Source organism: Chenopodium quinoa, unplaced genomic scaffold, assembly GCF_001683475.1.
Source record: "Chenopodium quinoa cultivar QQ74 unplaced genomic scaffold, ASM168347v1, whole genome shotgun sequence".
Lineage (NCBI taxonomy): Eukaryota > Viridiplantae > Streptophyta > Magnoliopsida > Caryophyllales > Amaranthaceae > Chenopodium > Chenopodium quinoa.
In genome coordinates, this window is record NW_018745540.1 from 1,183,557 (window position 1) to 1,199,348 (window position 15,792).

The 15,792-nt window shown below is 34.5% G+C and overlaps 2 protein-coding genes across 2 annotated transcripts; one reads left to right on the plus strand and one right to left on the minus strand.

Annotated features, from left to right (window-relative positions):
* The first annotated feature begins 1,430 nt into the window (after positions 1-1,430).
* On the plus strand, positions 1,431-6,437 carry LOC110716026 (probable F-box protein At2g36090). The gene is made up of 2 exons (XM_021894660.1): positions 1,431-1,851; positions 5,179-6,437. Exon 2 carries the CDS (start codon positions 5,196-5,198, stop codon positions 6,303-6,305), a length of 1,110 nt encoding a protein of 369 aa, XP_021750352.1. The 5' UTR covers positions 1,431-1,851; positions 5,179-5,195; the 3' UTR covers positions 6,306-6,437.
* Positions 6,438-6,770: 333 nt separating this feature from the next.
* LOC110716062 (ankyrin repeat-containing protein ITN1-like) lies at positions 6,771-13,065 on the minus strand. Its single transcript, XM_021894697.1, has 5 exons — positions 12,837-13,065; positions 8,733-9,242; positions 8,471-8,620; positions 7,932-8,380; positions 6,771-7,797 (listed from the first exon to the last, which is right to left on the minus strand). Exons 1-5 carry the CDS (start codon positions 12,955-12,957, stop codon positions 6,982-6,984), a joined length of 2,046 nt encoding a protein of 681 aa, XP_021750389.1. The 5' UTR covers positions 12,958-13,065; the 3' UTR covers positions 6,771-6,981.
* Positions 13,066-15,792: the final 2,727 nt, after the last annotated feature.

Here is a 15,792-nt window from a genome sequence, read left to right on the forward strand (position 1 = left end):
AAAAATAACGTAACATGACTCCATTTTATGTGACCAACGGTCATGAGAAATGAACTCAATGGTGACGTTAAATCTGTTTTGATTTGAATATAATATAAGAGTCATTGGCAAATCAAACAACAAAGTTAGACTAGGCTGGTTTGCACATGCTCAATTAATAACATAAATCTAAGATTAGGAGGTCACTTTGATTAATATCACGATTCCTAAAGCTATTGTCCAAAGAATTATGTTAATATTTGTGATAGAACTTCAATCACCTCTTAATTTGATATTTACAATATTACTCTAATTGATTCATATGAAGCTAAATTTTCATTAAAATTTAGATTCATTAATTAATAAGACGGCTGACACATAGAGAAAATATAAGTTTATAATGTTGTTTTTTCTATTAGTCTTGATAAAATTTAAAAGATATCAACATAATTTCATAAATAAAATGATACCAAATTTAGTTAATCTTTTTCAAAAATTTACACAATGCCATTAAAAATATTGTTAATTTTTACCCAATGATTAATTTGCACAATTATGACCTTCACCCATCGGGGAATCAACCTAATTATGATGTCACTTATCAGCCTAAACATAATTTATGTTATTTTAATTCCATTTTGTAACATATTAATTAATTTATCAGCCGAAAAATATAATCTATAACGTTACTTATTAGTGGTAAAATATAATTTATGCTATTTCAATTTCAATTTAATCCCTTATAAATAATTTTTCCTTTAATTTTTTTTTCGACTAGACAAATTTTCCTTTTGTATTAAAAAAAAAAAAATTCTACCCCTCCAAAAATATCACTTGATTTTTTTTATTCTTTTTTTAAAGAAGTCCAAAAGGACACAATTTCATTAATTAAAGTCATACGACAACTACAATTGATAAATAACGATAATGAAAAAAGATTTACCAAAATCAAACAAAAATTAATCGGAGAAATGCTAAGAATCCAAATACATAAATATAACAATTCGACATATTCTCGATTCGTTGTCTCATACAACTTTTTGAGTGGATTCGTCAACGCTTCAATATTTGTGAGGATAAAATTTCTTGATGATTTTGTAACGCGAATTCGAGCAATAATCAATCGTAGCCCCGTAATACTAGAGATCTTATCAAACACAAATTACACCTTGTCTTTCGAAGGAGTTTGAAAAACCTCTTTTTTCGAAAGAGATCGAAAAACCTTGTCTTCTGAGGGAAATAAACTCTTTCTTTCGAGGGAAACATTTTCATAACCTAAAAATTAAAAAAAACTTAAAAGAAACAAACGATTAAGGCTTTCCACCGGTGAAATCCGATGAAAGCCCCTTCAAAATATACAATAAAGGCTAAAGTCTAGGAGAAAATATCAGTTGATTTGAAATAGTACAACTACATAACCTTCTACTTAGTATTTTCTTCATGTGTCGGCTCTATAATTAATGGCCATTACTTACTACCTAAACATAGTGCCAAATCTAAAAAATCTTATATAATAATCAAAGTTGCTTATACGTCAAATACCACATTGATAATTATAGTGTTGAATTGACTCCCACCAAACCACATTTCTATAATCACTCCTTTATCTCATTGCACTTGTTCATTCCAATAATATCATATGTCCTTCATTAATTATTTTTTGAACCATAAAATGTAAATATAAATATCACAGAACAAAAATACCTCGCGTGATATCAATCCAAATCCACCCCACATTTTGAATTTTCTGAAGGAACTCATTTAAAAGCTCATTTTTCTGGCTTAAATTTGAAGAGTTCTTCGTGATTGTTAACTTGGGCACATTTTCCAATTATACCTCACGAATTATTTCAGAATTTCTGCCAATTATAGGTGTGTTTGCTCTTCTTTTTCTCCAATTTTATCATCTTTGATAATATATTTTGTTCTATTATAATTATTCTGATTTTTGAGTTTTTGTAATATGGGAATTTAACATTTTTATTAGCTGGATGTTTCGTACATGAATATGCTCTTTAAAAATTGAAGTATTTGCTTCAGAGATTGAAGTTTTTTTTTTTTTTTTTTTTTTTTTTTTTTTTTTTTTTTTTTTTAAATGGTGTTTTCAATAACAAATTAGATGGGGTCAGCTGCATGAACTATGGTCGTTGAACCATTTTCGGTCTTTAGTAAAGATGATGTAATGCTTTTTTGTTCTACCTTTTGAGTATTACTCTTTCCGTTTCATAATATATTTCCTATTTTCTTATTTTGGAGAGTCAAAATATTGTTCTTATTTCTATTTTTCAGATAATATGTATAGACCATTACATCCTCACTTTTTTAACTTTATTCATTATAATTACTTTTTTCCACTTTCTCTCTTTAACTTTTATTTATAATTGTATTTTTCACTTTTATTATTATACTTTATTCACTTTCTCCTCCTATTTCTTAAATACCGTGAAAAACCGCAAACAGGAACTGTATTATGGGATGGGGGGGAGTACATTAACTATTACTTCATTTGTTTGTCAGAGAATAGATGCCAATTTTTCATGGATGAAATTTGAGAAAATGTATGTAATTTCAAAGTTACACACTTGTAGTTAAGTATTTATGAACATAAATTTTGGATAAGTTGTGAATTTATTGGATAATTAAGTCAAAATCTCCTGGGTTAAGGTGATGATTGCCTTTAGTATCCATTTTTTGGTAAGTTAGAATTGGAATTCTTATTCGCCTTGCTTGCCTTGGTTATGACAGGATTCATACAGGGTTAACGTTGGATATTATATGAATTGCAGTTTGTAGTTTGCTAAAGAGGGTCCATTCTTAGGTTCTGATAAGGTGTTGAACTTATTGTTCAAGAATCATACCCAAGTAAACATAGCTGTTTGAGTGTCTGATATATTTCACACATTAAGGCTTGCTAGTCGAAACACAATTTTTCTCGGGTTATTTATGCCTTGTTGTGTTGCTCATGTCTGTTTGCTTGTTTGTGTTAGGCAGCTTTTTAACATTGTATCATTAAGAGAAGTAGGAGTAGTTGATTCATTGATTGTGGCCTTTCCATAGATTGTTGTAAGTGGTGTCATCAATTATTGGGTTGTAGGAAGAAATTTATCTCTTGTTGTTAGAGGAATTCAAGTGTACTTATACGATCTCAGCTGACTCTTTCCTTTTCTTTTCTTGACGAAGATTTAAGAAGTCTAAGTTGCTTTTAATCTTTTGGTAAAAAGATTTTCAAGTGTGCCTTAAACATCTAGTCTTTGTATTTCAATTTTGGCCTTAAACATAATCACCCACGTATATTGAGCCTTGCTTTATAAATTTTCAGATTTCACAGATGTATAGAAAAAATTACCAAAAGACTGACTTTATCTCACCTCTTTTTCTTAAATGATGAAGGAAATCTCTTAGTTGAGGGGTAACATGGAGGGAAGAGTTTGTAGGATTCTCATAATTGTAGAATACAGACATACCTTGTTTTATTTGATGCTGCATTCAAGTTCTAGCTCATGTAACTATTATTATAAAGCAGAACAAGTTGATAAAATCTATACTTTGCTGGGTGTGAAAGAAAAGCAAATTTGCATTCCCATCTGAAAGTAATACGATGTAATTATTATGCCTTTGCAGATATAGTTTCTCCCTCTAATTGGGTGTTTTTGTAATGTAACTACCAAAATACTAGTATTGGTTTTTGGTCATCAATAAAAAAGTGATATTAGAATTAAATTGCTTGATTCAAATATTTCATGCAATATGCCATCTAGCGTTCTTAGTTTTTAATCAATTATTCAAGTCATAAGTAGATTGGTGTGGCTTTTATGGGTCAATAATTATCGTTCATTATAAGAGTGGCAACTTATAATTGCATCTTCTTCAATTCTCTATTTACATCACAAGAGTGTACCATGGGGCTTTCCCTCCCTCCACACATGACTTCCAAAAAACTGGCGAGGCATGAACTGGCTTTTAGAAAATTTTAGATGCAAAACTGTAGATAAGAGCATCTCCAAATCTCCAATGGTAAGCTACAAGGGCTTGTAGCTTACCTTGGTACATTCATACTGTAAGCTAGTATATTCTTAAGCTACAAAATGCTCCAATGGTGAGCAATAGAATATTGTAGCTTTGAAAAATAAATAAATAAATAAAGTAGTTTTTATCATACACATGTCATATTATAAGTGGATAAAGTTTTATTTGAAAAATCAAGCAACGTAGCTTGTTTGAGCAAGGTTGCTTGATCTAGCTAAATCAATATTGTCACTCCAATGGTAAGCTACATGCTTACAATTTAATTTAATTTGCAAGCAGTTCCTTTTTGTATACCATCCGAGATGCTCTAAGGTGCCTAACTTGTTTGGAAAAAATACTTGGTATCAGTGAAAAACATACACGATATCTAGCAAGGTATACATGGTTGTATTTTGCACTATGATCTAAAGGGATCATCTTAGGGGGTTTCAAACAATCAGTTCACTCTTCAGACTTCAGTTTAATGTACTTTGGCTTGTATGTTGTATCACTTGTATGTGTATTGCTCAGACTAAGTAATTCTTCCAACAAAACACTCTCTGCTAGTAAGGTATACATGATTGTATTTTGCACTATTTGGCTTGTATGTTGTATCACTTGTATGTGTATTGTTCAGACTAAGTAATTCTTCCAACAAAACACTCCCTGCTAGTAAGGTATACATGATTGTATTTTGCACTATTGTGGTGTAAAAACTGCCAAAATAAAGTGGAATCATTCAGTTGGCATGCTAGGATGTATTGGTTGCTTATAGTTGATGTTATGCTGATCAATATTGTAAGAAGTTACTTTAATGTAATGGCCGATGATATAAATAGAAATTACAGAATTTGTGGTGCTTTGCTTGTCTGGCTTGCATGGTTTCAAGGACTCTTCATTTTCACTCTGTTTCTAATTCTGGCAACTGATAAGCAAATAACCACAAGTGATCGAAACAGAAGATTCTCTTCAGTTAAAAACGTTATAAATCTATATATTAGTCATCAACTATTGGTAAATCATGGTGATCATGATTCTGCTCATGTGTTCTTATGCTACCTGAAGGTAATCTGTATTTTTCATTGTTTTATGGTTGTATAGTTTTTTTGAAGATTTATTATGCAATACAGTAATAACCAGTCAATCCTTTTCTCATTTTGTTTTTGTTGTTTGTTTATCTGGTCAAAATTATAGATGGCAGGACATTAAAAATGTCAGTTCAAGCAGAAAGCATATGTCCGCTAAGCAGTGACATTTTTTATGATATATTAAGACGCCTTGATGGGGCAACTTTAGCTACTGCAGCCTGCACCTGTGCATCATTCTCCTCTATCTCAAAAGAGGAGAGAATATGGGAAAATGTTTGCAATTCCCTGTGGCCTTCTATTAAGCGGGATGATGTGAGGACCCTGATTAGATCTATGGGTGGGTTTAGAAAGTTCTATGCAGACTCTTACCCTCTCATTGTTAATAAAGACTTAGCTTTGGTTCCATTAGATTCCTTTCTGGAATACCCTGAAGAATGGTCAGAAGCAGACTATTATGAAGATTTAGAAGAATATGAGAGCCTCACACCATCTGATTTGGTTTCACTTGTTGATATAAGATACAAGGACAAGCCAATTTTCTCAAAAGTCCTTTGGGGTATTTCTGAATCGGATGCTCTTGGCCGTTGGTTCTATAATGCACCATTCCACATCGACCTTGGCAATTCAGACGTCAATGGCAACATAAGGAAAGTTATCATTACAGGGGAAGATGGTTTGCCCTTAATTGAATCTGTAGATAATGAAAGAAAAGAAGGAAAGCTCTGGATGGAGCTCCAAGATAGGTTAAGACTTAGTTGGATCATTGTAAATACAAAGGTTAAGCAAGCGGCCAATGTATCGAGTTTTATCCCCCTAGGAGTTCAGAGGCATTGGCCTAGTGATAAGGATTTCCTAGTACGATTTGGGTCTGTTCTCCCTGCTGAAGATATCCTCCCCTGTCAAGCTGTAGAATGCATCCTTGTAGTGAAATTTAGAATGGTTAATGATACTGCTAGTGGTTGTGTAAACCTCGAGCTGACCCAAGTGAGCATGCAGTTGGAAGACATGGAAGGTTTTCATGTTAATGGAAGAAACAGTCTGATGGTGCTGAAAAAGGCATTGAGCTGCAGGAAGAGCAGGAACTATAGTGAAGTTCTTGAGTCTTGTAATTTGTATTCTCGAGTTCGAAGTGAAATAAAGGAGGAGAAGATGCGAAATGAAAGTCGAATTGATAAGATGTGCATCTTAAGTGGCATTGTAGCAGTTGTTACGTTCTGGTTTTGCATCCTGTGAAATTGTCTGTAAAGTAGTTTGTTAGTTAGTTACCCCTTCGTGTAAGTATTGTTATATTAGGAATCGCACTGAATTATATGATCCTTACATATTTCTGAAGAATAAATAATTGAATCAATCGTTTAGTTGCAACTTTTTTGTCTTGTGCAACTTTGTGTTCTTTCCTCTGTCTTTGCCTGATAGTATCAACTATCCAGATCCAAGTATGCTCTTCAAATTCTAACCATGTCCTGGGTGTGCCTGTATTTCTAGGTACACCTGGCCATCTAGACGTGTGTTGAACACGCGCTGCACATCAGCCTTTGGGCGTCTATACTGGACTCGCCAAGTGCATGTGCCATAAGCAAGAGAATTTTTTTTCTAAAAATGTCCAAATGATGAAAATTACCTAATTTGCAAATGTCATCTTTTTGGCAGGTAAGAGTTTATTAAATTACTAGATAATATCCGAACTGTACTCGGTTTTTAATGAGGGTAATTGAAATTAAATATAGAAGTCTCATGAAAAATGTAATTTAAAAGTCCATTATAATAATTAAAAAATTAAAGTATAAAGTTTCTAGACACATTAATAATTTTGCAAAAATCTAAACGAAAAAAAATAAAGTTTAGGATAAAAAATGCAACATTTCTAAAGAAAAATGGAACAGCAGACAAAGATGCAACACCATGAAATCTACTCCAACTTATTATGCAGTCTTCTCCAATTGAAATAACATGTTTTCTCCTCCTTGTTATTCATTATTTTCGGACTTTTACTACTCCAGAAAAGCGTTCGATTGTCACTTGGCTGAATCAATGTCCATGATTTATTTTTTGAACTATATATATCCCACAAAAGAGGAGATTGCTGGTGAAGAAATAGCACAACTGGGACAGCTGCTAGTACAGGTAAAGGTGCTGGAATCCATATCGGATTGTGTAGAAAGGTGATGAAGAATGTAGCAGTGGAAGCAGCCATCATAGATGCTATGGAGACGAATAAAAATGTTAGGCCAGCCATAAGTTTGCAAGGCAGTACCTCAAGAAAGTCTTTTTCTGCATATCGCGATGTCAGGATTGACAGAAACAAGATGATGGAAGTAGAGGAAGCAAACAATGCAACTGCATTGAATATTGCAAAGACCTTGAAACATACTTGATTTAACAAAATTGGAGATCCGTTATTTTGATTATTACCACCGGGTAAGGTGAAAGCCGCTGTAAAAATTACCGTTGTAATGAGTGTTGCCACTAGAGTACATGATTCTGCTGTTTTCTTCATCCACGCTTCTCCAGATAACCGTAGGTCCTCGTGCTCTTTAGTAAATAAAGCTTGGGGGGTCATTCTCAATTGACTAGTATCCTCATCATGTTCAGATACATTGTTTTGGGTGGATTCGCTTCTATTCTCATTCTTTATAGACTCACCTCTGTTCTTGTCATCTTGGGCGATCTTTTTTACGTAATTTTTAGCTGAAGCATATTGGGGTTGGACAACTTTCTTGACAGCCTATCAGGAATTGATGATGTTAATTCTAGTCGAAACAGAAGCAAAATGTTGAAACAAAACAAAGTGCAATGGAAAGAGTAGTCTCTTTCATAAAAAAAAAAAAAAAAAATGGAAAGAGTAGTCAGAATAATAACCTCAAACCACAATAATTCTCGTTGCATTTGTAAAGCCGCACCTGAGACGCAGTTGAGTCTATCAGCAGGTGCCAACTTAGCAGCTAAATGCAGCATGTTATTTTCTTCCTGATCCCTGTAACTAGCAATGAGATCTTTTATGCTTCCAAACTCATGTATGAGCTTGAAGATCTCCTCGTGTCGATATTCAACAGCAATATGAAATATAGTTCTATTTTTTTCATCAACTTTCCAAATTACATCAGGATAAATATAAATTAGTGTTCTTAGGAAGTCAGCATTCCCCATTTTGGCCGCGACAAACAATAGTCGCCATGGTCTATTAACAAGATCTGAGACCATATCTTCATCTTCTTCGATGACTTTTTTCCAGGCTATCTCCGTCACTTTAATTGCATCCTGTGCATCTGCCTGCTCCTGCTTTCTTTCTTCATTACGCACGTTCATCCCTGAAATTAAAAGATGAACAATATAAATGAAATGAGATATGGAACAAGAGGAATGATGATTAGTTGAACAGGTAAGAGTGCAAAACAAACATCTTTCCAGAAGTTTCCCCAATGGATTTTGGTCGTGAGTGCTGTTCCGTATAGGCCTTTGAGCAGCAAGGGTGTGCAGCACAGTCTCATCCTTTGAGTTCCTCTCGAGTGCCAACTCTGGATACTGCTGTATGAAATAAAGTGCTGTATCTGCACTTAAATTGAGCATATTTCAGCAAGTAATGAATTGATGATAGCCTCGATGAAAATAAACACTTTAAATAGTGAGCAAGATGCAAAGAGAGTGTAAATGGTCAGATACCATACAAACCAGCTTCTATGGCACTGGTAAGCAGCTGAATACGATCCTTATCTGTCAGCCTTTTGTGATCTGTTACCTTCTTAAGGTACTTCACCATCTCTCTTTTCCCATAAACAATCGCCATATGAAGAGGAGTCAATTTTTTTTTTCCAGCACCTCTAATATTTGGTAGCTCTTCATTATACCCCACCATCACCTCTGCAATCTCAACATTTCCGGATGCTGCAGCATTGCAAAAGGCCGTATTGTTATGTATGTTAGTTGAAGTTAGATCAACATTGTTATCATGCATACGGCGTGCCAGTTTTTTTACAAAATCAAGGTGCATTGCTGCTGCTGCAATGTGAAGAGCTGTGTCTCCGTGTTTTGTGATTTTTGCAGTCATCCACTTGTTATCTACTTTGAAAATCATTTCCGCCTTCTCCCAGTCACCATCCAGAGCAGCTTGATAGAGAGGCACTCCATTGTGCAACAAATCTTCTTTTGTTATTTTTTCCTCCTGTTTTTGGCCTAGAAAGAGCAGACAGTGTTAATGTCACTGTACATAGTTACAAATCCTATAATGCGCTATTGCAGTACAAGAAACCAATATTGCTTAATTCATAACATCAGCTTTTATATACTCATCTGTAGCTTAAAATATTTACTTATGCTTTGTTTGGATAAGAAACAAGGAAAGAAAGGAAGGGGAGGGATAGAAGAGGAAGGGAAGAGAGAAAAAAGAGAGGGGGAGGTGAGCTCCATTTTCTCTCCAAATCTCTCTAATTTTAGAGAGATTATGCTTATTGAAGAGAGAAGGAAAATAGATCCCTTCCTTTCCCCAATCCTTTACCCGTACAAGAGAGTTTATCCCCCCTCCCTTTCTCTCCCTTTCTTTTCTTGTCATTTCCTTCTATCCAAACAAAGTGTTAGTGTATCACTAACTTCAACTACTGAGCCCATGAGCAAATCCACGTCTAAGTGAAAGTGTTGTCCCATATTGAAAGAGTGTAAAAGTGTTGAGAAGTGTATCCAACGTTAAAGAAATAAGAAAGTTGTGTCCACTTTATTAGGCTAAGGGGATGCTTCCTTCATTGTCATATGGTTTTGGGATGGAACGTCCTTTGGTCTCTCTTCACTTTTTTTACTTAAAATGAAAATAATAATTATATAAAAACTTTGGTTTTGTAATATCAATTTTTTTTATAATTTTTGTTAATATATACTCTCTTCGTTTTTGTTTTAAATGCATCACTTTTCTTTTATGGGTGCTTTTTTAATGCATAACTTCTATATTTGATAACTTTATACTATATTTTATTAATTCTCTCTTACTTTAAACATCATTTAAATTATTTTATCATTTCTCTCTTCCCCATAGTCCCCACTTAAATAATATAGAGCAAAAATATCTACTCTCTCAAGAGCATTTCCAATGGTAAGCTAATTGTTAAATTAGCTTGTCATGCCACATATGATATGATATTAAGCTAACCTTCTTTTTAGCTATTTTGTACCCCAAAGTCCCCAATGGTTAGCTATTAGCTTGCTAATTAAATAAGCTTGACTTTCTCAATTAGCTTTATAAATTTAATTATTTATTATATTAATCTCCTACAGTTTTGGAAACTTTTTTTTTTCAATAATTGTATTTTTCAGCTCAAATGGTCAAGCTACTAGCTAGAGGTTTTTAAAAATTGCAAGCAAGTCCCTAGCTACAACCATTAGAGTTGCTCTCACATGGTTTCTATTTTATTGTCCCTATCTTACTTTTACTATAATAAATTATTCACCTAGTCAAAATATTATATTACTCTCTTAAAAACTCTGCGCATCACCAAGTGATGCATTTAAAAAAAAAAGGTAGTAATTAAAAATAATAATAGTGAAAGGTGCATCTTAAAGACCGTGCAAAGTCAAAATGAGACTACCTAATTGAAACGAAGGGAGTAAAATACCTTTCCTGTCAAAAAAAGTATTTTAAATCATTTGCATTAAGGTTAAGAGAAGAGGAGGTTGTCTAAATCAATAATTAGTCTTGTTATTTATAACAATAATAAGTGTCTGTTGATACTTTAAAGATCTTAAAAAACCAATAGAGACTATTGGTACTTTTAAATCTTACAATATACTCCCTCCGTCCCTTAATTTTTGCCCCATTGCAAAAATATGGGGTCAAACTTTTAAAACTTTGACCATGAATTCTCGTTGATGTATAAGTGATAATATATTCATGTGAGATCTTGTTAGAATTGTCTCATTGTATAGTTTATTAATATCAAATTTTTATAATTTTTACGCGTATAGAAATGGAGATATACGTGTATTGGAGACCGTAAAAGTCAAATGAGGCAAAAAATAAGGGACATAGGGAGTATATGCGGTAAAAATGGACACTTATTATTGTTGTCATTGATAATGAGAGTAATTATTGTGATAATTTTAAGGTGGAGGGGGCTTGGTACATCCAGCCTTTCATTCTTTAAGAAAAAAAAAAAAAAAAAAAAAGAAATAACATACTACTAATTTTTAAAGAACATGCAATTTTGAGTCTTTAAACTTAGGGTTCGTTCTGTATTGTTGTGGTTTTCAGTTTTATGGTTTATGGTTTTTCATTGTCATATGATATATGACATACAATGAATCAAAAATTAGTTAATTTATTAAAATCATAATAATTTTGAAAACTGACAACAGAAAACGGAAATATTTTTTTTATTTTTTATTTTCATTTTTTTTGGTAACGGATGTACCATGCGCCTTGTGGAGGCGCCTCTAGGAACCACCCATTATAATTATTGGCATGAAATCTGCGGACTTCCTCAAGAGGAGATTTAATGTTTTGAGAAAATTGAAAGTTATGTTACGCGCCATAATCATAATGATCAGCTTTTTAGAATATATTATCTTTACTTCACAAATAATAATCTATATTTACATACCTATACAAATAATAACACCAATCACTCCCTTACCCTTATCACAAACCACCATTGCCGCCCAATAAAAAACAGAGGAAAGCAAGAAATTAATGAGGTTTGGGCGAATTGAGGATTTGTTCGATCGAACCAAGCAAATTCAATTTCACCCAAAGAACCTATCTCAAAGTTCGGTCGACCATACCCATGGTTCGACCGAACGGTGGTGATTTGACGATGCCGATTTCCGATGATGATGAACGGTGGTGATTCAATGATGAAGATTGATGATGGTTTTGATGGTGTTTGAAGCAGGGGATCAAGCCCAAGTTGGAGCAGCCAATTCAAATTGAAGAAGAAATAGGGGGAGGGTTTAGGGGGCGGGTTTCGTGGGTGGCTGGGGTGGTCGGGTTTCAAGTTGGCAGGGGTGGTCGGGGTTTCAGGATGGTTGGAGTTAGGGCGGGGGGTTTTGTGGGTGGATGCGGGTGGTCGGGTTTCAGGATTGCTGGGGTTGTGGTTAGCTGTGGTGGGGTGGTCGAGGTTAGGAGAGAGAATGAAGGTGGTGGGGTGGAGTTAAGGTGGTGATGTTGTGGTGCTTATAGGGTGGTGGTGGTTATGGTGGTGTGCTAAGGTGGAGATGAGAGATTGAAGAAAAATTTAAAAAAAAAAAATGTAAAAAAAAAAAAAAAAGGTAAAAAAATTATGAATAAATAGAGTTCAAAGGTATAATTGTTTCCAAATTTCGAAAATGTGAGATTGTTTTGAGTTAAAAACCCAAAGGAAAGATTATTAGTTTCCTTTTAAAACCCCATTAGCACAAATATTAAGACAAATGATTTCTAAAAAAAAATGGTGCATGAAAGTGCAAGAAGATGAACAAAACAGTGTAAATGTATATATTTTCAGTCTTAAAAAATCATGTTTGGCCATGCATATATGGTTTATTGCTAAAAAAAATAATATCAATATATACATTGCATCCCAACAAATCTGTCAAGATACTGTACTTTTTATTACAAATCAATGTCAATCCATAATCAATTTGTTGAACTTTGAATCAAAAATTAAGCAAACAATTAAAGATAAAGGGAGTAAAAATTGTACAAATCAACAAAAATAAAGTAACAATCATCAAAATTTGTCGAAATTTATTGATTCCAAAAGAAGTTGGATTGGAAATGACAGAGGAAGATATAAGTTTACTCACTTTGTGGTGGATCATCATCATTCGAAGGAAAACTCAATGTCGGAATTGAAACGATGACGTCGTTACTTATATGTGCCTGGTTCAATGAATCTGGAGGAGTAGGCTGTGGAGTTTTCAACATTATTTTTCTTACTTCACTTGTTACTTGACTGAAGAGTGAAGATCAATTAAATTTGCTGATTTTTGTTTTATTAAGTAGGTAATGATGATGATTAATTATGCTTTTGCCTTGATAATTCACGACCCTCCAAACCACTGATTTCTATAAATACTCATTAATGACTAATGGCTACTAAATTAACAATGTTGCTTTTTTAATATATGAAGTATTATTTAATCCAAGTCAACTTTGGTCTAGATCGAATAGATCAGAACACTTCAAATATACGAAGAGTGAAAACTCTGAAGTAGTCTTTTGTAGTATTACTAGATACCAACTATTCACAAGATCGATGAGATTAAGTAAGGCTTAGTTCTCATGACTTAAAAGTTAAGGATGGGAAGCTTACTACGGATTATTCGGAGTTAAGGTTTGTCTTTTTCTTCCCCCTCATTCTTTATTAATATTCTCTAAAGACTAAATTTGTGCAACTATGCCAGCCAAAAAGCCAAATATCATAAGCTTAACAAACCTTATTATACCAAATAGGATCTAGTCAACCTTGATGTTATCCTATTAATTTGCCTTGAATTTTTTTAACCCTAACTTTAAGTTTATTCTTCAAGTTTATTTTCCGGAAAAATTTCACCCTTAATTAGCCATTTTTAACGCTAACTTTTATATGTGGTTGGTTACCATGCGATTTCTCGGTTAGTGTTATAAGGTTATCCGGTTAGGTTTATATATAGGGGTTAAGTTAGTAATATATAGAGATTACTTTGCTAGTGTTATAAGGGATACTTTATTGTTTAAAAGTTACTCAATAAATACTCAGTTAGTATATTATAGGGGTTATTTTGTTAGTGTTATAGGTTATTTCATTTTTAACAAGCGACCATACGAAGTGGCCAGCGCAAAGAATACATGTTTTTTTTACTGGGGATTTCCTGTACTTCTTCTTCTTCCCTACTCCCTGGTATTTTCTCTTGTTTGATTTCATTCCTTAGACACCAATAACTTGTTTGTTCTCCTCCCCCCCCCCCTCTCTATCAGTCATTTTTTTTAATATAATAATGATTTTTCTTTTGAGAGTCTGTTTAATTTACTTTATGTTTTATTATCTCGTCTTGCTTTGATCAATGCACCACAACTTAGGGTGACAATGGAATCAGGACCCTATCTACCAACCTACCTAGACCTTGTCGGATAATCCTACTCTAAAATACAGGTATACATGGGTCATATTATTTTAGACCTTATGTGTCCGGGTAAGGTAAGGGTCTAGGTAGCATTAGGTAGGGTAAGGGTTTAAGTTTACTCTAACATATTTAGCGAACGTCTTAAGTATGTTACTCATTATGGCTATCGAAACCTCTTTCCTCGACCATGAGTATTGTTAGTCTCTTGTTTGAGTACTAGTCCGTTTTGATGTTGTCAAACGTCTGCCGTACAAAGGGATTATAAAGGCAACACTTGGGTGGCTAGGGCCTCTTAGTAAGGGAGGATGACAATGCAAGACTGGGAATTTTTCCTTATTAATAGTAGGGAACATGTCTTTGTTGTTTACAAGGCCTCTCGAAGAGCGAGACTGTGAAAATGCATGGTCGTGCTCAGATGGATTTTAGAAATCATCTGCTTATTGAAAATCAAACTCGAAAATCGAGAAACACTTCTGGATGTAATAAGGATGACGAAAAATCTTACCTTATAGTCCACGAAGAGATATTAAGTGACATTGGAAACAAGCTATACACAAACAACACACTTTTTTGGAAGGACAAGTGGGAGATTGAAAGGAATGGTGTCTTTCGAACAACTGTATTATTCCGATAGAGGGTTCGAAATTAATTAGAAAACTAATTATTCAGTGAGGTCAAGTGATCAGAATGCCTAGTTGGACGCCGCTTCCGATCAGTAATATTGATGTATAATTAATATTACAGCTTAATCTTGACTGAACCCATCGAGTCACACCCAATTGTGTAACCGAACCGAAGCAACGAATTAATCTGAAAGATTAAATATGTCGATAGAGATTTTACGAACTAAGACGTCAGATTCCGAGCTTAGAACGTCGAAACCGAGCGTCGTGCGTTGAGTCGATTTTAGGAATCGACGAAGACAAGAAAAATAATCAAATGACGTATCGTGTGCTAAAATTGCAAGGATAACACGAGCCCTAACCATGCCTCAGATCAAAGGCAAGTGGCCAGGGGCTACAAGCACCAAAGCACCAAGCCACTGCAGCCATCGCAAGGCCCAACTAGACTGGCCGTTGCGTGTGGGCTGGCTGGGGCAGCCTAGTGCTTGCCATGGCAGCCTAAGCCGGGCTTGCGTAGCAAGCAACCAGAGCTTGCGACGCTGCTGCTTCTCGCTTGCGGTAGGCGCATGGGCTTGTGCATGGGCTTGCGGCTAAGGGCTAGCAAGCCTAGCCTTATGGCGAAAGGCTGCCAGCAAGGCTGGCCTTGCTGCCCTAGCTGATCGAAGTGGGTGGGGCAGCCCCTTGCCTTGTTCTCCAAGGTCAAGGTGGTCCTCCCACCTACTCCCTTTTTGTGTGATGACACTTATCATTTGATTATTGTTTCATGGATTTAAATTTAATTTAGAATTAAATTAAATCTAAATTTTGCTTTTTACCAACTATCCTACATTGAAAGATGATGAGAATTCTTGGGAACAATTCCCTATAAATACTAATCATTTGGGATTAGGAACTTAACGTGAGTTGGTGAACTCTAAGGGATCTCCAAAAGCGAGAAAACCTTTGTTCGTAAACTCTAAGTTATTTTGGTCTAGCCCCGTTTAAGCTGCGGGGTAGGGACCAGTTATGGTTTGGTAGCGAGGGTGTGAGCCGTC